The sequence below is a fragment of the Mycteria americana genome, chromosome 15 (assembly GCF_035582795.1).
Source record: "Mycteria americana isolate JAX WOST 10 ecotype Jacksonville Zoo and Gardens chromosome 15, USCA_MyAme_1.0, whole genome shotgun sequence".
NCBI lineage: Eukaryota > Metazoa > Chordata > Aves > Ciconiiformes > Ciconiidae > Mycteria > Mycteria americana.
Window position 1 is genome coordinate 3,309,145 of NC_134379.1, and position 23,753 is coordinate 3,332,897.

Below are 23,753 nucleotides of genomic sequence, written 5' to 3' on the forward strand. Positions count from 1 at the left end.
AGATTTTTCATTTGTAAACAAATAAATCATGTGAAATGTATTTATTATGAGAAACAGGAACAATATATTGTTTTGTCACTAAAAGATGTAAGACCTTTGCTGGAACAAAACAGCCTAACAGGCGCTGAATGATGCATTTTAATTTCCTCATCTAATTAAAGTTGTACTTATTTTTCAATTAAATGAGGTATGAGTGCATACATTTATTTTAATTAAATATATGTTTCTTTATATTTGAATGAATGTGAACAGTCTTATTTTTAAGTAGATAGGGTACCCATGAGCACACAAATAATTTGTGTGCTTGCACAATGTGCATCGTTGCTTACAAAAGGAGCTGGATTAAGTATTTTAATTTTATTTATACGAAAATTTCACTGAGTATGCACTGGCAGGTTCCCATCAATGACAAAGGAACTGGGACAGTGCAAACTTTAACCTATTTCATTTAAAATGTATTTGGTCTGTCGAATGTCTAGCATCAAATTATAAACCAAGTTCCTCTCACCTCATAACTTCTTTAGTTGATTCTTTCTCCATATCTTTTAATCCTATAGTGGTAAAGTGATTTAGCAAAGGCTGCATCTGTTTTCTCTTGTTACCTGATAACTTCTTAATGAGTACTAACAGCTTATGTGAGAGCAAGGTCATTAGCTCTAATGGATGGAGGGGACAGCTGATATGGCATGGGAAAGGTTAAAGATTACCAGAGAAGTTTTTGCAAATATACACATAGCACAAAGAAGTAAGTGCCGTAATGGTTCTGCACTGATATTGCTGAGCTAATGGCCTCGGCCACATCTTTGTACACCTATTACTTCTCAGTAGTCCTGCAGTCACAGTCTGCTCTAACATGTAACGGTAATTCATTTTGCTAGATAAGCATGTTCATTTTTTTCTAGAGAGCTATAAATTTATACTTGGCACGTTGTCATCCAATTTCTCTAGTTATAATATTAAAGATATTTTCTAAAACAGGTCAATTACAATCTTGGTCTTTTAACTTGCATAGGTATCTTGCCATCTAGTACTTCTATAGTGGTTTCTTTTTCCTGCCGTATAAACTACCAGTGCATTTTATACGATTTTAACAGTTGGCCGGAAAACTGCCTCGTCAGTTTTTGTAAGGAAAGTGTCTGTTGAAATGCGTTCTTGTGATGGCATTGGATCTATTTTAGGTCTATTCCTCGGATATCATTATCTGCTTCACATTACGTTTTTCAGTCTTCTGAATTTGCCACTGTTAAAATTTGTTTTATTCTCATTTGTCGTATTGGAGTATAAAAAGAAATAATAAGAAACAAATGGCAGGATATTACTAAAGACTTTAAACCCCAAAGACATTCCTATGATAAAGGCATGGCTCGATTTTAAGTGGTAGTATCTCCATTAGCATTAATGGGGTAAGTACATCAGCTGAGGCATCTCAGAGGTTAATCAGGCTTCCTGGCTAGATATTGCCATCGATACAGTGTGGCGCCTAATTCTGTTGGCCCTTCAGAGGTTTTCCTGACAACACACTAACAGACTTTGTGTAAGTCATTTCCTATGAATTATTAAAACAAACGTTTGGCTGCTAATTGATGAACACTAATGTGTTTTCTAATCACTGCAGTTTGAGATTTTAGCACTAAACAAAGCAGTTGCAATTGATTTGTGGCTGCTTCTTGGTTTCAGCTTGTGATCTGTACATTTTTTTTCCTTTTCAATTTAGCAGGCAGCTTAGCTTGTCTTTTTAGTTAAGAATTGGCTTGTTATAGTGTCGTTCCATTCTGATCACTTTTGCTATTTCTTATTTATATTGCATAATAAATCTGCTCAATTCTTTATAGGCAAACAAGGCACAGTCCTTGATTCAAGGAGAAAGTATTTAAAGTTGTAGTTTGGATTGTTGGTGTGGTGTGTTGTTTGTTTGTGGGTGTGTTTTTTGTTTTGTTTTGTTTTGTTTTTTTAAAAACCTGTATCTCTCCTACTGTGGGCACTCTCCCACTTTCTCCAAATCAAATCACATAAAAACATTCTTCAGCATCTTTAGATAATAAGAGCTGGTGCAATGAATATGTTTTCAAACCCACGTCTGGAAAACATGCAGACTGTGGAAAGTCACATTATTTGTAATGGGATACGTGCGTACTTTCTACAGAGTTACCCTTTCTAGTACCTTGAGGATGGCATTGTTAATTTTGCTGGGTTTGGGTCCCATATTCAGTTTTAATGCTGCAAAAGGCATAATTGCTGAGAAACAAATGAATGTCTCTGTCATATCTACCAAAGGCCCAATTCCTTGTCTCTTGCACTTGTGCAGAAGACATAACTATTTCAGCATTAACCATTAGGGGCTGTAAGTATTTCTCTGTGCAACGCTGCCCTCCACACGCACCCGTCTTGGCTTCATCATTTGATTCTTCTGACTATCCATGCTCTCTACCTCTTGGAATACGTAAATAACAAAGTTAAAGAAAGAAAAAACTAACTTGTAGACTACATTAAAATATTTCTTTTTTCAAGAATGTTTTGGAAGCATTTAATTCCAAAATAAAGGTGAATACTTCAAATTGATAGGATGCTAAATTTTTTCAAGATATTTCTGTTACATACAGCCTTTTGCAGTTTATAGGTCACTTATAAAAACATTTGTTTTGTGTGCTTCTGGTGTGCGCAATCTGGTTATATTAATTGCGTCGAGAAAAAATTCAAGATAGATCTGCAAAACAGCCCTAAACATTATTTATTGGTTCTCTTTCTTTTTATAGACGATAAAGACTGGACTTACAATGGTTGGGAAAGTAGTTACGCAGCTGACAGGGACGCTGCCTTCAGGAGCAACTGAAGAAGAAATTTTAGCTCATAGCAACATTCGTCGAAGTCCTCTGGTGCCTGGAATCATCACTATCATTGATACAGAGACAGTTGCAGAAGGGCAGGTAATACAGTTTGCACAGAAACAGAATGTGCATTCATTTTCATGAAAATCTCAGGAAAATGTATTTTATGCTTTTGAAAATGAAAAATAGATGAAACTTCTGCTAGGTCAAAAACTTTTACAGACACCCACAGCTGTGATAAAGTCCTATTTGGGACTAAAATTAAGCCAAAATATATATTGTCCTTAGAACATATTTATGTGACACTTTGACAACATCAAGTGTGAAGTGTCACATTTTGTCTCTCTAACACTTGTTCATAATTGACATTGATTTATGCTGATCAGTTGAAATGTATATGTAGTCTGATTATATTTATTAATATATAACGTGGCTGGAAAATGTGATTGTCTAGAAATACGGTGAATTGTTGAATTCCACTTTAGAAAAGGCGATGAGTGAAGTCGGATATTAAGTATAAAAGCTTATAATTTTACCTAAATTTCAAAACTAAAACGTAATCAAGCATGATGCTGTTTAGTGAGGCATATGTACTGTTTTACTAATAACATACAGTACAGTGCGTCAGGCAAAATCATTTGTTGAAACATCCATACCATTATCACACAAACTTTAAATTGGTGTTTTGTACTCTCTTTATGACAGAAGATATCCCTGCCTTTGTTTGTTTCTATCAAATCATTTCATTTTTAAGTGTCTGGTCCTGGAATCAGTGTTTACGCAGGACTCCCATACACTTCATTACTCTGTAACTATTTTGTAAAATTTTTTTCCTACTGTTCACATTTATTGAATTTAAAAAAGAAAACACAATTTCTTTTTTTCTTGTTTTCCCCTATATTCATGATGCTTATTGCAGGTAAGTTAGTAAGGTGTTAATGACAAATCAGTAGTCAAGCCATTTTCTTTTCTTACCTGAGAGGAAAATAAAATGTTTTACTTGACAACAAACAAAAGCCCCAGTATGCTGTTTGAGCTGTGGTTGTTCCTGAGAATTAGTTTTGGAAGTACTTAGGCAAGTAATGTTACATTGAAAGGGGATTGTTCATATAACATTATAGGCCTTTTCTTGCAAAGTTAAAAGAAAGATATAAGAGGAGAATGGAAAAAAGAACGTATATTCCTTAAGATCTTACAGAGTCAGGTCTTAAAATAAGTCTGTTTACCGTTGGGGTTTGTTTTTGTTTCCTGGAAAAAAAGGTCTTTTGGCTCTTCATATACTGCCAGAAAAAAAAGAAGAAAAATTTTGCTTCATAAATTTCTCATGAAGCCTTGTTTAATGCGGTCATTATTTCTGATGGTCATTGTCTGTGCTATGATTCTTCTGCATAGGCCTAGGGGGAAAAAAATGATATATCTTAGGTTTTTAAGTCTTGTTATGTATGATTTAGAGGTTTTATGAACTTGTCCTCTGACCTTAACAATAGTAGGGAGCTATCAAGCCTAAAGGGCACTATGGAAAAGTAGTTGTAAAAATGATAACGCTTGCCTTGTCCAAATACTGCTGCTGTAACATAAATAAGCCATCAGTTCTAGTAAAATAATTTTTGTCTTGAATCTCTAGGGAGGGAGGCTCTAAGTTAGATATCTTAATTGTATGTCTTGCATTCATATTTTTGTGATCTGAAGTTTTAAAATGCTATTAAATTAATGATTTCTTTTCAGTGCTGAGACTTGCTTTCAGAATTAACATTATATTTTTTCCAGGAAAAATAAAATAATCTTTCTTTTGCATTGTTAGATTTTCGTGGTACAGAAGACTTTTTGACAATCTTTTCTTACTGAAATGTGTGTCTAGCAAAAAGAAAGTTGATGAAAAATAAATATATTTTGTAAGTAGTCTAAATTAAAGACTGCCATTCAACACTGCCCCACTAAAGAACCTTCTAATGTAAGGTCTGTGCTGACAATGCCCACTGAGTTCTTGTCCATCACTCCAGCTGTATTTCCATTGCCAGGTGGAAATGTAAGTTTTTGTGCACGCAGCCTCCTTTGAACGTGGTGGATTCTGATTTTGGCAGTTGCGCGAATTGACTTGTCCCGAGGAGCCTGGCAGGGATCCTGTGCTTGTGTGCTGGCAGAAGCAGGCCAGCCCGCAAGAAATGACATGCTAGTTTAGATGGCACGTATTTATACTAGCCGGGTAGTCCTGGCTAGTTTTTCTAGCATAATTGATTGAAGCTTCAGTTCAGGAAAGCGTTTTAGCAAGTCTGACCTTCAAACGATGCGAGTAATCTCACTGAACTAAAAGGGGTTGCTCATATACTTCAATCTGAACTCGTAGTTAGGCGTTGTGCTGATTTGAAATCTGGATGACAGCTACGTTGCTTCTTCCTCATTGCATTAATTTCTGAAATTATTTTACTCTTCTGTGGCAAATGGGTTTGCTGATGATAGTCATCCAGAGTATGTTATTACTGACGCTTTGTTTGAAATAGAAGAGTGATTGAGCAGATTGAGTAATGCCGAGTGCAACCTCACTTGTGTTTTAGAGAAAGTAATTGCTGTACAGCCGTATAGCAAATGCCTTGCACAGTTTAGTCGCCGTTTTCTTGATGCTGTGTGGCAGTGATCTTTCTAAAGTTACTGGTTTATCATCCTAGTTTTCAGATTCCAGGTGGGAAATAAGAGGTCAGGGTGGCTACAGAGAAACACAGCTTCCTCCGATGATGAAGATGCCTGCTTTGGAGTATTTCATTTCTGCTGGATGGGGATGCTGCTGGATGGCGATGCCCATTACAAGCATCGCTCTTCCTAAGCTGACTGGGAAACCACAAGAATTAGTAATGCCTACCAAGTGTTTTCTGGACTGAATTAACAGTTTGAAAGCCTTGCATCCCTTTCATCACAGATTTGTCTAGCAACTATGTAAATATATTTGTGTGCGTGTGCATGGTTTTCAGAGGTTGTCAGCCTAATCGTAAATGAGGGGAATTTCAGAAGCAGAAAGGAGTTATTTTCTTATCATCAGCGGACTCGTAACGTAAAAGGAATACCTCACCTCCTTCAGGTCCATAAAGATTTCTATCTACCTGCACAACCTAACTAAGCATTTGGGTGTTGTAATGAAATAAAACAATTTCCAAGTAATAAAATATATCTTTAAGATAACATAGAGTAAAAAAAAAAAGGGAATAAATATGTTTTAAAAAGAGAAAGAAAATGGAAAAAGAAGGCAGTAAATCTAAGGCAAGCAAGTGTGTGCTTTTCAAGGAGAAATAAGCACTTTTTTCAGTGAGGGAGCGGTTTTTGGTTTTGTTTTTATTTAAATATATAGGCTTGTGAAGTAATGATGTGTGTGCTTGTCCCTTATTTTGAGCATAGCAACATAAAAATGGAGTGAGCTGCTCTGTGCACGTGTACGAACATATAGATTTATCTGCCAGTAGGACGATTAAGGAACAAGTTTTGGATGTAAGCCAGAAGGCCTAACTACAGCTTTAAGTTTTCACTAATTTTTTATTATATCTGCCATTTTGAAGATATCCAATATAATGAATGCGAGATGGAACTCAATGCGTTTCATGAAATGTACTGCACTACCATGGCAGAGGTTGAAATGCTAGCTTACCACTGAAAAATACACAATTAAGACCAAAGAAATCTTCTAATGTAATCTTGCAGGATTAAATCTGTAGGGAAAATATTTTTAATAAACCTTATGAATGTAGATATTGTAGTGAAATCTCCTACCCAGGGGTTGTTTATATGATAGCTCCTACTTTCAAAAGTGGTGGTACTTTAAGAAAATTTGAATTATGAAGGAAGTAAATAAATGCAAAGGAATGTAGAATTATTGAAGTTGGCTGTCATGATATATTTGTAAAGGGAGTAAAAATAATTATCGAGATGCCCAAGTAACTTTGTGGTAAACCAAAATATGTTAACAAGGTTGTGTGCTTGTTTAAACTTCCTTCTAATGAAGTGTTAGCAAACTTTTCAGTTAGATGTAATGACTATTTATTTGAATCTGTTAATTAGTTGAAATGGATAAAACTAAAGCTGTACAGATGTCCTCTTTTTCAGTAATTGGAATTAAATGTGTAAGACTTTAGTGGCTTGAGTTTTAAAGAAAAATTATTTTCTTTCGACCTTTGTTTCTGTATTCTTAATTAATTCATCAACCAGGCCACCCACATGTAGGCTGCAATAATGACCTTTCTCAAAAGTCGCCAGTTTTGTGAGTGAATGTAAATCTGTTACACATCTAACATCTAGTTGACGGATAAATATGCGGTCATTTAAAAATACAAAACTTGATTCTTAATGCTTTTGATGGAGCGATGTGATTGATGAGATATCATTGTGTTGCTTTCACAGATCATCCAGAACACATGAAAATATTTGAGGAAATATTTTAAAAATAACTTATAAAAATAAGATAACATGTTGATCTTTTTATGTTGTAAATGTGATTGGTGCTTTTTTCTGTTCCCTATTAACTTTTTATTGCATTAAAGAGGAATTTTCAGAAAAAACTGCAGACTGCTGCAGTTTCAAAAGTTCATTTTCATTTGGTAAGGAGTTGATAACAATTGAACCAGATAAAGATGCTTATCAGGAGCAAGAATTGTTGTGAAACTCTGGTCTAAAGCAAAAAGAAGCTAAAAGAATAAAGTGTATTCAATAATAAAACTTTAACTACATACATAATTCTACTGGTCATTAACACCAGTGCTTTTATTTATAAGAACAGCTTTCACAAAGGCTAATTTGATGTTCTAATGCTCATATATTTGGCATCAATTTTCTTCACTTTTTATATCTACGTGTATTACAGAAGAATTCTTTTTATATATAAATATAAAAAGAGCAACAGGATTCCCTCAGAGCATAATACTGTCTGCCTTACTTTTATTAAAGGAGATCTGTTTTTTGTCAAGAAGACATTTTTGTCTCAGATAAATGGTTCAGGCTGAGCGCAAGGCTGTTTTGAGTTTATGCTGGATTCTATTAAAAGGAGTGCAGTAGTTAATGCCACAGATTTATCACTTTTAGCCCTTTTCCACTGATGTTTGACCTTAGCTATAAGTTGGGGGAGGCTAATTGGGGGGGTCGGTATGGAGGGGGCTGGTTTTTGTGCATACGAGCTGGAGCGGGCACTGCACTAACTTCAGCTATTGAAATCGATGGAGATCTTAATAAGTATACATGCAAAGATCTCTATATTATATAATATTCATATTTATAAATATTGCCAAACCTATTTGTTTTTATGATGATGGGATTATTCTTTCTTAATTTTATTAAGAGTAGGACCTGCTTGATTAGATTTGTGTCCATTTTTATTTCTGTTACTTTCATGTTTTATTTGAAAACATGTCTCCACTGGGATAAGTGGTGTAATTTGCCTTTAAAGATTAAAATAATTGAAGTCATAATTACTAGTGGCTTCTGTTCAGCAGTATGGAAAATACAACGAATGAAGAAAAATATGGCATAGGAGAAAAAAGCTTCGGCTTCAGCTATCTCTTGCCCTCAAAGCAAACGCTATTTTCTGATAGTAAATGTAACGATCCCCTAGGTGTTTTGTCTGTTTCTCTTTTAGAGTGAGATAAAGAGGACTTGATTCATCTTTGATCAACTGCAGCGTTCTGTTGAACTTTACTAGGGCCGCCTTGAGAGCGCTGCAGCGTTGGCTCAGCACGCCCAGCTACGGACTCTGTTGGCTGGGCAGCTCTTTTGAAAATCGTGTTGCAGCTCCCTTGATAAGATGCTCTTTGGGCCTCAGAAACAGGCTGAGTGCAGATTCACCGGGCCGTCTTGGTAGAAGAGCCTCAGTGGTTCTTTCTTGGCGGTTGTTTTTCTTGAAATGGTGTTTCTATTTGTAATGATGGGGAACTCTGCAAGGAAGATACTTGAGCATCCTTATGAACCTCAGTGACTATGCAATTATAAGAGTAATGCTAAGATTTATGAACCTTTTTCAATGAGAGACTTTGTAAGGTCTTTTAATAGTAGAGTGGTTAGAGGCCACTACCTTGGAGGACGAAGCCTGTTTGGGATGAAAAAAATCGCAGCCTCGGGATTCCTGTGGGCTTTGTCTGCCCTGCGTGTCGGGAAGCTGAATGAGCTGCTTCCTCCGAGCTTTTTGACAGCGCTTGCATGCGTTATTAGGCAATTTGTACCACTGTTTCGACTTCCAAGAAAAATTTCCAACTCCGCTCTTTTCAGTGGTAAGAAACCATAAACTGGTCGAATGGAACCAGTTGTACAATGTCAGTATTGATTTCATGTGCCATTTGTTAGCCTACGGACATCGTTCTCTCCAGCACCTTTGCAGATGGCATCTTCCACTTCAGCCTCTGCAAGAAGTGGTTTCTAAAATTTGTGAAGTCTGCGTGGCGGAGGCCTTGAATACTTCTTCATTACTGTACAGCTCCGGTCTTCACCCTTGTCTGCACGAAATCTGTGCTATTTGATCTATCCAAATTTATATAAACCCTGCTGTACTGAGGCAGTTATATCCATTTAAAGATCTCTAATACAGAAAATAATGTATTCCACTATAAAGCAGCTTGTGTTATATCAGCATAATTTTGTTTTCCTTAAGTTGTATACAATGATGAAAATTGTACTATGATTGTAGAGCTATGCAAGCTCTAAGTTGGCATGTGAACCAGGCTTTTGTTTTGTGGCAGGTTTGGAAGGGACATTTCCGAAGGGGCTCCTCTTTGGTTGATGGTGTAGTTAAGCCAACTGCTGTAATTCCTTTTTTTTTTTTTTTTTTCCCCCCCTCCTTTCTTTGTAGTGTTGAAACTGTAAAAAGTGATGTATGTTTTCCCCAGCTGTCCATTGCAAAAGTGCAGGGGAAGGCCATGACAAATCTTCAGTCCAGCCTGAAGATTTAAATACAAGTTGGTGATTTTAAAAAAAAGGACTTCCTTTCTTGTCTGTTCCACAAGGATTTATTTTTTCGTCTTGATTTAAAAAAGATTAAGAACATTTTTTCAACTTCATCTTACCTTGCACAAGGAAGTGTGTTTCCACGTGTGTGTTTCACAAGCATTTCCACTCTGGCCACAGTGGGCAGAGAGTGACAGATAGTGGATGGCAAGAAAGGAGGTGGTGGGGCACCGCTACAGCCCGAGTTTCAGATTCTCCACCTTTCAAGGATTTCCAAATTTTTGAGTAATGAAGGTGTTTTTGTGGGCTTTTTTAATGTTGTTTGGGTTTGTTCTTTTTTTTTTTTTTTTTTTTTTTTACTTGGCTAATGCAGGAGACTAACATATTTTAGTTTGAGCCTGAAAGCTCTGCACGAGCCAGGCTTGGTGGCAGGCGAGGGTTTTCAGGATCCACAAGTTCACAGTTGCTTTTCTTTCTTTCTCGATTGGATGTTATGCTGATAAGTTCTTCTTTCTTGTCTGTCTTTCACAAACAATGGGCTTGTATAACAGCCAAAATAAGGACTGGTTTGCTATATCTGAAAATTAGCTTCTACAGTGAAAAGTGAAGATTTTTCAAAACTCATTTTAGATTAAACACAAAGGTTGTTCCAGGAAGATAATTTTAAGCAGTGATTGGAAAAAAAACATTTTAAAGCACGGAAACAGTTAGCATAGCATACAAATAACAGATTTGGGCTTTATTGTAGTCTCAAATTGGTATGTCTGAGGTGTTTCACAATTTTTAATGTTGTGAAATTTTTGCTTTGTATCGTATTTCCAGAGGAAAAATATTTAAAGGTCGTCTTCCCATCCAGAGTGTTCCTTGGCTGTTGAATAGGGGTTTATGTTGCAGGGATGGTAACAGTGGTGCATTTATCATTAGTGTTTTGGGGTTTTTTTAAAAAAAAAAGCAGCACATGCTGAATTAATCCAGTTTACAGTCTGTAGATGATGATGTATGTGAAATATGCTATATAACTGTTTTTAGCAATGATTTAGATACTGTCGATGCCCACACGTTGCTAGATTAAATATTTTTTGTTTAACAGACTAGATTTTAAAAAAACTTCTATTTCTTTTGTAAAGCTGGTTTATGATGTTACTTTATCATTACCGTGTTTCTTTAATTAGAGCAAAATGTTTAGGATAAGACCAAGTTACCTAAAAGTGGAAGCTGTGAAAAGATGATGTATAGGAGTTATTTAGTGCAGTTTATATAGGCTGAGAAAAGAACACTGTTTCTTTGAAAAGCTCTTAGGAAGATCTCCAGACCCTTTGGTTAGTGGTTCTGGAATAAGCACGAAATGCTGACAACGGAAAGCAAAACCATAATTGTGCTTATGTGACAGTGCCAAGTAATTTGAACATTTAAAATAAGTCAGGCGCAGGCCTCTTCATCCATATTACGTGACTTCTTTAAACATTTAAAGATGATTTCTCTTTTTGAAGCATAAAAATATCTTCAAATTATTCTGATATCTGTTAGGAATAGGAAGTATTAAAAACCTTTCAGATTATTTTGGAAGCAGCAGACAAATTATTCTGAACTTGAAATGGGAAATTTTGCACTATCTTATTAAGAAGGTGGTTTCTGCTTACCACAGAAACCCTTTTATTAAGTCCTTTTCTGACAGATCTTTCTCATTGTTTTACTTAATTTAGTCTTTAACATGATGTAACCAAGGAATAAAATACTTTTACAGCTCTTGCATATGTTTTGTCCACACATCTATTGGTTCTCTTCTATAAATCTAAGAATATCTTTTTCTTTTCATACACTTAGATGCAGGTAACACTGTGTCCTTTTGCAGATCCTTTTGTACGTCTTCACAGTCAGCTTTAGTTTTGACTGGCCCAAGTAGTTTTATCAACTTCAAATAGCCTTTTGTTTAAAAAACCAAAAGCTCATCCTTTGTCCCTTTCTCCAGAAGATGCTGCGCAACACAGCTCTCAGTCCAGATATTTCCTCTTCCACTTAATTTCCCTCTGTTGTGAAAACTCTCTCCTGCCTTTTCATTGCTTTTTCATTCGCAGGAAGGTATTTTACGACAGCATGATTTTGTTAAGGGGTTTTATTAACAGCCTTTGTAATACTGTTACTTAATGTCCATTGAGGCAACTTCATGATGAAGAAAATTCTTGTTAGCTGCATATTTTGCAATGCAGTTGCTTGCGTACACGCTCCCAGTCCTTGGCATTTCTTGTGTCGTTTGGAAATCCAGATACTTCAAGTCCATCACCGCTCGTTAGCGGGATGCAAGCTGTAGTGTTCCTACCCACATCCCTGGTGGAAAGCAAACCCGCTTTCTCTGACTGGCGTTTTGGTCCGTTTTGCCACTCGTTTGCCATCTATACTTTGAATCCTCCCAAAGAAAATACTAATTTATGTAATGGTTAAATATTCCCCTTTCTTTGAAAAACTCTATGCTACCTCTTGTTTTTCTTTCTATTATGTGATTTTTTTTTTTTCCTTATTGCTTAGAGAAAATAATCTGTTGTTTACAGTTAAAGAACTGCCCGCGCTCTTCGGCGTAATTACACCCGTCCTCCTTACGTTAGTCCGACTGCATGCTGCCGCTGCGTCCGGTGGAACGAGAGCTCCTGTCCACAGGAGACCTGCGTGAGCAGGAGAGCTCCTGTCCCGAATTTGAGTAACAGGCCCTCTCGATTATAGTAATAGAGAGAGGTCACAACCCTTGCTTCAGCCAACGGCAATAGAAACCTTAAATGTTGCTGCCTGGTGCACTGCATACAGACTTTTTTTGTAATAAGCTTCTGTGCAGCCATTAATACTTTATGTAGCAAAACAGTAGTATTTTTCCATTTTGCCTTATTTGAATAGGATAAATAAATAGGGAATCCAGGTATAAAGCGCCTGATCCTTTCTAGTTAATAGTAGGTTATTTGAGCACGTCTCGTGTCACTTTATCTGGAAAAATCACAGAAGATTGTGTTTAGTTCACACGCAGTTAGATTTCTAATTCACACCACTGTGTATATCTTATAAAACAATTCCTGTATTAATAAGTTGGTGGTTTCTCTTAGGTGTATTTTTACTGCCTAACCTTCCTTTGTCTCTATTAATATTATGCAGGTACTTGTCAGTGAGGACTCTGATAGTGATGGTATTGTGGCCCACTTCCCTGCACATGAAAAGCCGATTTGCTGCATGGCTTTTAACCCTAGTGGTAAGTTCTTTTACCGTTTTAATGTGATAGTTCTAAACAAGATGAAGGCAGTAAAATATCGTAGGTATGTGTTCTATTGCTTTGGAGGAATTGCAAATACCATTGTGATACGTGCAAATATCTACTCACTGCTACTGGGACTTCTCACCTGCTCTGAGTGTTGAATGCATCATACACTGGTTAATTTGTCTTTTCTGGAACTTAAGGCACTATTATACTATGGTGTATGTGAGAAGATTCGGCCCACCGCTTCGAATGTAGCAGAAGTACTAAGGAATCCTTTTCTGTTGGGTATCCCGCCAGGCAGGTATCCAGCTGTTCTGATATGCAGGTATCCAGAGGATCGGCACATGTATTAAATTGTACTCCTCCATAAATATGAAAATAAAATGAAACATTTCACTGGCACCGTTATTTAAAGTAACTTACACTGCCATTATGTGTTTTGTTGATGAAGAGTTTGTGATTCTACGCTCTCTCCTGAGTGAAATCAACTATAATCTGAAGATACTTAGAAACTCCTCAAAAGTACCTATTCCTCTCCTTCCTCTTTGTAAATAAACAATGACCGTGGGCAGCAGAGATAACTACAAATCTCGTCCGTTAATAAATCTTATTAATTTGATAATTAACATGTTTACTACTGTAGATAGAGACAGAAAAAAAAAAAAGGGTTGATTGCAGTAGTAGTGCTATCACCAGCGAATCAACAGCTTCCACTTCCCTAAATTAACGGTTTCTAAAATGTAGCAAATGCCATGAAGATCTTGAGGATGAAGTCACATTTCAAAGAATAAAGCTAAATGTCTGTCATTTATGTTTTCACTTTCACTGACCAGTTGGTCCTATTCTGACATCCCATCTGTTATGTCGGAACTCTTTAATAGCGGAGTGCAGTTCACAGCGTTTTCACTGTGAGTTGACATAAAAAACTGTATTCTCATCTGGCTGAATTTTCTTCTGATACTTAAGAGAATTTTTTGTGGAACTCTGTGCATTTAACTGAGAATCAACTATGCCAATTCCAGAACAATAATATTTTTTGCTTCGTACTCTGGTAGAAAGAGAATACCTAGAGTTGAGCAATGCTAATTCAGTGAAATAAATAGAGCTGCTTAAATTAGAATGCTTTATAGATATTCATTAAATGCCTCCTTAGGACAATTTTTATGATTGTCTAAATTTAAAGGAAAGAGAGTGTTTGTGCAAAAGGAAATGAACTTGTTGGTTTTTAAATTGAAGGATATATTTACCTATTATTGGATTACGTGTATTATAATTAAGTTCTTTTGGTTTGCTCAGGTACTAAAATTACAATCCTTTGTATATGATACAGCAGACTGTTACCTTAAATCTAATGGTGCAATAAGATACTTAATGGCAAAACGCTTATTCTAATTGATGTTATTATCTATTGATCAGTTATTTTTGACTGATTGCAAATTATGTATGTTAGGAGGTATTTGCAGGAGGGATGATTCATGGCAAGGTATTGAATCATACCGCATGTTCTGGGTACAGCAATATCAAAACAGTTGAAAACTATTACCTCAGCTGCCTACAGCATGAAAGCAGCACTTAACACAGGATTCTGTATTCTTTATTTAACATCAAGGTAGAATTTTGTTTGAAGCCAGTGTTGTAAGTAACATCATCTTAATCCATTATATAGTGGTATATTGCCAATCAAGCTGATCTCATTGCAAAGCAGAACAAAACAAGAGGTGGCTTTTGATACTGGCTTCGTCTATTGGCTGGCTGCAGCGAAAAAACCACTTTTACTCATCATTTCAAGCGTTGTCTGCGATGCTGCACTAGAACATAGCAACAGCAAACTTTTGCTATAAAGGCAAACGGGGAAAGCTGATCTGTTTCAGTGAACTATTTTATTCTCTATGGCTGATCAAATAGCTTACTTTCATCATGTCTCATCCCAAGGGCCCGTGAGCTCCCCGGGTGTTCAGGTCTGTAAAAACTTACAGGGTTGTGTTTGAAAAAAATCTAAAACAAAGCCACCACTGACACTGGAAACCACTGAAGGTCAATGGATAGGGAGGATGGATATATATGGTTTTTGTGCAGTAAACCAGTAGAACAGTGCCACAGCCACTTTAAGCTGTATTTTAAAGGTATCCGTTGCCAGTAAGATGCATTTTTTGGGTTTCTGCTGTTTATGTTTTCATACTGAAGAAGGCGCTTGCTAGGGATAAGTTAATTGTGATAAAATAGCAGTACAGAATTTACGGGTATCATTGTGAGAATAGCTCCTGGGAAGGGGTAATATATTGCTGCGTTGTAGAACTATCAGAAGACAATCCAAAGAGAAGGAAAGAGACTTGCTAATGTCAGTAAATGGCAGTCATATTTTTCCCTAATCTTGCTTTTTGAAACCAAGAAGAAATCCTTTACTGTGCTTGAGTGTCCAAGATAAGTTATTATGGGCCTGATTGAAAGTCTGTTGCAAACAATGGCAGGACTCTTGCTGATGGGGAGGGTGTCTTTTTTTGGTTGTTGTTTTCTGGTTTGCTTTGGTTTTGAGGCTTTGGGGGTTGTTTTTTCCTCCCAGCAAGGTAAATAATCTATGCGGAGTTCCGAGCTTGGCAACGAGAGCTTGCTGTACCCGCAGCCCTTTCCATTAGCTGCATCACAAGGCAAAATCATGAAGGAACAAGCAGGGGTGTCTCTGCATAGCATTTCATTGTGCTGTGTAGGCATTTCTATAATGACTTTTGCTGGCATTAGGTCTACCTTTTGTTTAAATTCAAGGCAAATCTATTGAATTTTTTTCTTTTCTTTTTTTGAGGTATTCAAAGAAAGGAGAAACTTGGCATACAGTTTGCTATTTTTGTATGAGATCTATGGCTACTCTGAAAATCTGGTTGAATAATAAAATAACAAACTTGAAATATCATTTCTGAGTATATTTAGGGGGCACCATAGTTTTGTTTGGTTTTGGTTGTTGGTTTTTTGCGGTGTGTTGGTTTTTTTTTTGTTTTTTTTTTTTGTTTTTTTTTTTTGTTTTTTTTTTTTTTAATGCTGCCTAGCATGTCCCTGTATATCTCTTCCAGACCCTTATGTTAATAAAAGCTTGCTTCTGAGTCAGTTGATTTTAGGGAGACTGTAAAAGTCCCAGTCTAAGACATATAGCAAATCATGTCTAACATTAGAAAGAAAGAAAAAAAACCATAAAGGAAAAAACCTGCAGTTCCTGGTAGTTTAGGTTTTCTCTGTGTTTTTTCCTGTGTTTTTTTTCCCCACTGTTTTTTTCCCCCACTATGGGGAGTGGGTTGCTGGGGTTTCTTTAGGGGGGAGTGTTTGTACTACAGCTGAAAATCTGTGGCCAGGCATCACATCCACAAAATCCCTTAGTCCTATGGAATTTCTAAAAGCTGGGTCCCTGCGTATATTGTTATTGCCTCTCTGCTTAACATTTTTCATTTTAATAGGTCAGATGCGTAGTAGTTCAATAAAAGTGAAAAAGAACTGGTGCTCCTTTGCCATTTGTTGCTGATTGAATCTTTGGGAAACAGACATGAAATACTAACTGGGTCCTTATTCTAGTGGTAAAAATAAAAATTATGATGTGAGCCTCCTTAATCCGTTCTCTTTGCCAGTTGTGTTGTCAGCTTTGGTGACAGTGTTTCTTCTGGCCGGCGGGCACACTTCCTATATAACATTCTTGTTCTGTTTTTGGAAGTGTGCTTAATAAATCCGATTCCAAGTTTCAAGTTCAGGTGACTTGGCACTGTTACTTGTTTTCTTTTTTCTTTTTTTAATTGCTAGAATATGAGTATTTCGTGTATCCTTTTCTTCCATAGGAAACTGACACAGTTTTTCTATACACTTTAATATATGTCAAAATCATGATTTATTTATATAATGCCGTATATGCCAGTGACTTTTGTGACTTACATGGAGATAAGGTCCCTCTTCTGAGGCACTTGTGTTTTGATTCTTAGACATCCATCCAATATTGAATAAATTAAATAAATGTCATAGTAATAATTTAGCATTGCCAAGTGCCGTGGAAGAGATGCTGTATACTAACAGGAAAAAAGGATCCGATTTTGCAGTACATTTGCTTAATAAGTAATGCATACACATGGTATTTATTTATTTTTTACCACAACCCCTTCCCATGAAGTGACGCTTGCACCACAGTATGTGGCAAGGATACGGGCATGTAAGAGGAAGGAGCTGTGGGGCCCCGGTGCAGGTGATGACCAGAAATGGGCTCCTGCCAGCAGAATAATTCACGCAGCTTGGAAACGGCCAACAAAGTGGGTGAGTTTTGCAGGGAGCTGCGGCTGATAGCCCGTCGGCCGGGCACTGCGGATACGCAGAGTCTTTTGGATGGCAGTCACTGAACGTGTTTTGATTATAGCACTCTTTTGTAGTTGATTGGCAGAATAATAATATTTCTTCAACCTAATGGAGAAGGATCCACGTCTAAGAAGAAAGTCACACCTCTTAGGCACACAGAAAGCGTTGCGAGGGAAATGAGCTGCCTTCTGAGACTGTTTAGTTCGTATTTGAACACCCATCTGATGGTCTGTGCAAAGCAGCTGCTGCAGGCAGGGCTAAGAGCACCATGTCCACTCTTTCCTCTCTGAACAAAGGCAGGCGGCTTCTAACTTTTAGGAAGACTTTAAGCCTTTTATTAAAGCTTTTCAAGATGAGAATAAATAATATGAGGAAGTGAAGTAGTATTAATAGACTGGGGACTTTATTAATGTACCTCTGGCATGTATATTGATGTAGTGGAAACAAGAGGCTTATACTTACAAAGAGACTCTAAGAACAGTTACTTTAATTCACTTATTAAATGAAAATCACATTAAGCTTTTGTGTGGATGCTTTTACTTAGCGTTAACATTGGCTTGATTTATTTTAGCTTGAATATTCAATTTTGGATGAATTGAAGGCCAGCTTACTGTGGACAGTGTGTCCAGACAAAAGTTTAGTGCTATTTACTAATTCACATTAGGTGATTTAGATTAATTTTTCAGACTGCATCTGTGTAGATATGCTCCTAAACCTATGCATCGTATTTTTCCTGTTTTTTTTTTTTTTTTTTTTTTTTTTTTTTTTTTTTTAAAGAAAATCTTGATACCTTTAGATTGGGTCCAGGAACAAGGCCTGTCATTACAGGATTACAGTCAATACACCTTGGCCACACGAAAATACTCTCGGATGTTGTTAGCTGAACGGAGTTGCGGATAATGTTGCCTGCATTATTTCCTTTTTTTGGAGAACATACATACTCTGTTACTGTGGTTTACAGGACAACATAGCCTTCCACCATTTCTTGGAATGGCGATTTGGCCTTTTCCATGCTATAAATGTAAGATATTTAGAAATGCCAGTTATGTGCAACCAGTAACAATTGTGCAACCAGTAACAATTTTCTGTTACATAATGTAAAACAGCAGTATTGATGCTAAGGTCTGTATTTATAATGGCTGAATTTTTACCATAATTAAAATGTAGCCGGGATAAAAAATTTTGGTAAATATTTTCTTGGTTATTAAGATGTTTTTCTGCCAATGCAACATTATGCAAGAATTTGTCATTATAGGAGGCGTTAAACCTTTATATATCTATAATTTTTTAATATATATTCATATATATTTATATAATTTATATATATTTATATATTAAATGCAGGTACACGCCATTTGCAGAATGTCACAGTCATTATAGTATTGCAGAAGAATCCTGTCTGCTGCATAATGTAAATCGACAAGAGCTTATTATGTAAACTCTGGGTGAAGGAGCCCTGGACTAAATTTTGGAAGTTCTCAAAAGGAAGGAATACACCATAGGGGGTTACTTAATTTAAGATGTTTACAGAAAAGTCTTCAAGCTTTTAACGTGTTGATGATAGTCTGCCAGGAATTGTAAGTGTATGCAGGGTCTGAAATGGGGAGAGGAAATGGGGAGAGGGCAGGGCAAGGATTAAATGTTACCAATTAGAATCAGTTGCTCAATGGTAAACTGGATTAGTCTAAACTAGAGAGTGTCTAGACTGGAGACTGAAGGAACCATACAAACATCCTCGTTTTTCATTATGTTGTATTAGACGCTGTGATTTAGAAAGGAGGAAAAAACCTCACCAATTCTGATGTCAGCCGTAGTCCATTAAAACTAATTCACTTTGTTCCCTCTTCCATCGTAGACATGGAGATGATTGCTAGTCGCTGTTGTTAAAGTCAATAAATACACTGGGCTACACAGACCTCTGGCATGATCTGTTATGGAAATTTCTGTATATGGCTTCGTTCAAATGGTTTGGTTTATTGCTGTTCCTTTTAATATTGGTCCAAAGTATTCGCTGTTCTACTTGCATGTAAGGTCTTGGGACCCGAGCAAAGTTGTGGATGCAAATACCCTGAACTGCGATGGTACTGAGAATTAAGACTTCAGTGTGATTTGGGAGGCATTAGGTCTGCTTCCTCTTTTTTTCCTTTTTTGTAAGGCATTTCAATATAAAGCTCTAATGGTATATATTATTTGGAAGATGAATTTCCACATGTTTAAAAGAAATGGTTACTGATTTTTATTTTTTAAAGAAATGAAAATATGCCCCCCACACGTAAAGGAAACGGAGTGTTTAGTTTTGGAGGGCTGTGGGGTGGTATGTCTTATCTTTCCACATACCAAAGCTGAAAACTGAGAAGAGGAGGATCATTACCTATTTGAAAAACACACCAATGTGCTATATTTTTTTGCAAAATAAAATTATCTGTTTTTTCCTCCATACTCAAGGAATACATTCCAAAATCAATTGGAAATTCTAGTTTTCTTACTGTACTAATTTTTAATCATCTGATTCTTTATTTGTATCACAGTTTGAAAAGTACGTGGCCTCTTTTTTCCCTTCTCTAGATGGATTTCTTTCAAGTATGTTCAGGTTCCTGATTCTCTACCTAATCAGTATTTGTAATCCTCTGCGTTCTGGAAAAGTATTTTCATTGTTTGTTATAAAGACATATTAAAAAAATAATACTTTTGGTTTTATATATGAGTAAGTTGTGGGCAGTCCATAGAATAGCATAAGCTTTATGTTTCACTGCTCCATATCTAGTTCTTTCGTGTGATTTTGTAATGCAGAGTTTCTAAACGTTAATCATCTGGTCACTGGATATATTTAAATGGGCTCTGGACTGACACACGTACAAACCTGTGTTATATATACACAAAAAAAAATCTGTTCCTCTTGTGTGTGAGGAAGACGATGGAAAAATTAGACATATACTATCCATTGCTAGTACGCGTTCTAATGAGAAACCACCAGCAAATAGTTAGCCATTGTTTGCAGGCTGCATCTCAAAGGAAAAGTTAAAAATACAGTAAAATTTACATGACGGAATAACGCTGCAAAATGAACTCAAAAGCAAATAGTGCTTGGTTGACTAGCTGGCATGCAAGCTGTGGTGTATGGCTTCTATTCATAGAAGTGAAATTAAAGGATGCAGTTAAACACAGTTGTGAAACGTCCAGTCCAACAGCTGCATTTAGTTTGTTTTTCAATTTCTCATTGCCTTTCTTGTTTATTAGCTGTGACTCTGAGGTCAGAATTAAAACAAATATTTTAATGGCAGCATTTATGATGTTGGCAGGGAGCGCTACGGCTTAGTCCCGCGAGTTGGACACGACTCGATATGGGTGGTGTGAGGTAGTCCCTTCAGACTTGAAACGGAGTCACGATTGGTGAGACTTTTCAAAGTATAATGTCTGTAAATCACCCAGCTGATAAGCATCCTGGAATCTGCTTTTTAGTTCTTTGAGCAAACTGGACATGCTTAAAGGATCTTGGGTTTAGAGGCCAGAAGGGAGGATCCTTTTATAGATTTTTACCATGTTAAAAACTCACAGAATTCCTCTCTTCCTTTGGACAGATCTAAGGTAGAAAGGCCTTTATGAACTGTGATAATTAAAACCAACTTGTGTGTAAATTATACACATCTATTCACACTATAGAAATTGTTATACGGGCTTTTAAGAGTAATTTTAGAGTTGATGGGGCTGTAGTTTTATTTTAGTAAATTGTCTTTACTTCACCACATTTGAAAGCAACTTACAGACGTTTTATTTGTGCTACAGCTGAATATTAGTCGCTAAATACATTGTTGTCCACACTTGTGCAAGTTCTGTACAGGCATAGATAATGCAATAAAAATAGAATCCATAAGGAAGGAAATAAGATCAGTGTTGCAGAAATCAGTTCCAGACAGATAGCTTTTTACCTTATATTTACCAATTTTGTTAGCCAAATTTCATGATAAACTGTAAGTTTCCCCTCCACCCTCTAGGAAAACAGAAAATTTTATAGGCACGCCAAGCTTAATTAAGTTTTATAAACAGTGAAGCTAAAAGTCTCATTTTTTTAATTTTAACTTTTTATTTAAATGTGGCATGGTTGTGTTTTCAATATATAGACGTTTCTTACTAGTATTTCAAAGAAGGTAAAAAGTAAATTCTTTGGATTTTGAAAGTTAGGTAGATCAAGGGTTTAATACAGATGACGCAGTGATAGAGGTTACAGAATTTCTTTTCACCTTCCTCCTAATGCTAAGACTTTAAACGATGCTGGGCTGTTAAATGTGACAGGAAACAGTTGGTTCAGCCTTTGAATCGAGACCAGCTGCTCATCTTGCTATAGCAAATGTTATCAAGAGGCCTGGAAACAACCAAACCCCCTGGTTTTTAATTCTCTCTGTACCTTTATTATTGTTTTAAGGCAAAAATATATTGCCTACAGTAGTTTCTTTTGTCTCCCAAATGTGGCTCGTGTGGGACAGAATTTTGGAGAAGATTAGCTGAAAAAGGAACTTCTTTCTCAGTATTTGGAGTCAGTGTTGTAGCTGACACATGGATTCTGTTTATTTGCTATGGTTTAGGGTCATAAAATTGGGATTTTCTAGGATTTATAGAAATATGAAGCACAAAGATGAATATTCTTTTTTAGGTTAACTGGAGTTATTGATTGGACTAGATTTGACACAACAAATAAATGTGCATTTTACCCGAAGGCTGCCTTTTCCTAGAGATGCTGAAAGAGAAAAGGAAGTCGAATTGTGTATCAAGGCGTAACAAATCACAATTTTTACTTTCCATGTCTGACATTTCGATTCCAATAAAAACAGTGAAACTATTGATACAATCAAGTTTTTAAACGGAAAGAATGTATTTTGTGATTGTAAAGCTGCCGTCTGTCTGCCTAAGAAAGTGCTTTCTAGGTAAGGAGATTTTTGTCACTGATACCTAGGTGTTCTCCAAGACTAAAGTTTTTACCTAACAAATGTGTGACTAAACTTAGCTGGTTTCTTTTCTTTTCATGTCTAGGAGAATATTTTATAATCAATTGTAGGTATTCCAATTAAAAACAAAATTTACCCTATGTCAAAGTTATTGATCATTGCACAGGTTAATGGTGGTTTTTGGCAAGCTTTTTGTATGATATATGGATGATCGTGGTTTACAGGTTAAATTTTAGATGGTTGGTGACAGTTTTAATGAACGCTTTAAAGTCATATTCATTTTATGGTCTCTAACATAATTTCATTCTGTGCAATTCACTAGTTAATGGATAGTCTGTTCATTTATCCAGCGCATGGGTCAATAAGTTTCTTTCTCCTCTCCCTATAGAGGGGAGGAAAGGCCAGATCCTCTCTTGCTTGCAAAGGAAGGTATGTTTTATATCACTTGCTCTCCCTGACATACCCGTTGTGGGATCACAGTTTTAACAGCAGTCCCACAAATGAAGGGTGCTGCAGGAATGCACGCAGGCAGCGTATGCTGTGTGTGCTGTCTGTGTGTGCGCTGCCTTCCCTCCCAGGCAACGCTAGCTTTTTTGCCTTTTTTTTTTGGCCTTTTTTTTTTTTTTTGGCCTTTTTTTTTTTTTGGCCTTTTTTTTTTTTTGGCCTTTTTTTTTTTTTGGCCTTTTTTTTTTTTTGGCCTTTTTTTTTTTTTTGGCTTTTTTTTTTTTTTGGCCTTTTTTTTTTTTTGGCCCCCTTTTTTTTTTTTTAACAATACCAGCTTCATAAGGCAGAAGGGAAGTTACAGCCTACTTGTATTTTACCCTGGGCTACGCCTTGGCGTACGCTGCAGAAGGAGAATTTCAAATGAAAATGAGGTAGCAAATGCCATTTGTTGCCTGTTGCAGTTAACGCGTACGTTTTAGTGGCATAACTGGTCTCAGTCAGGATTGTGGTGGAGTTAGTGGCGGTGAGGCAAGAAGAGAATGTGCTGTATAAAACTGAGAAGTCTCCACGCTTTCTGGCTGCGGGACTGATGCAGCAGTTCTGTAAGTGGGTGTTAGGGTGAATAACCTCGGTGTCTGAAGTAAAAATCCCCCACCTCCAGCTGAACTCTGGTAGCGTTTTTCCAGGCAGTACGCTATGTTTCTGCCAGGTTGCTGAGATACTTACTTCTCAGCCCTTATAGAAATTTGAGACAGTTAATTTTTGTTCTTAAAGCTGGCACCATTCCTTACATTTAGAGGGATGCCAGCTATCCACTGTGGCGACTAATCACACGGCTATATTTCCTTTGATTTTATGTATTCTTCTGTGCTGTTGAATTGGGATAGTCTTACAGAGGAAAGAATAACTTCTGGCTTATCCTGAGAAACGGAGCCAGGCTATCCTTTGCTGAAGATAAACTATATAAATCAGACCTTTGCAGGACTAACATACTTATCTGTTGTTTTTAACCTTTACACAGAAGGATACTTTGCAAGCTTCATACTGATTGCTTAATGGTCTTTGGTCACAAGGTCTTAAGGATGC

General features: G+C 36.6%; 1 protein-coding gene across 9 annotated transcripts in view; it reads left to right on the forward strand.

Moving 5' to 3' along the window:
- BCAS3 (BCAS3 microtubule associated cell migration factor) overlaps positions 1 to 23,753 on the forward strand; it is a 378,393-nt gene that overhangs the window by 75,289 nt on the left and 279,351 nt on the right. For all 9 annotated transcript variants that reach the window (XM_075517892.1, XM_075517894.1, XM_075517888.1 and 6 more), the window contains exons 12-13: positions 2,754 to 2,924; positions 12,867 to 12,960. In XM_075517892.1, the coding sequence (XP_075374007.1) occupies positions 2,754 to 2,924; positions 12,867 to 12,960 (265 nt within the window). The remainder of the gene's footprint in view (positions 1 to 2,753; positions 2,925 to 12,866; positions 12,961 to 23,753) is intronic.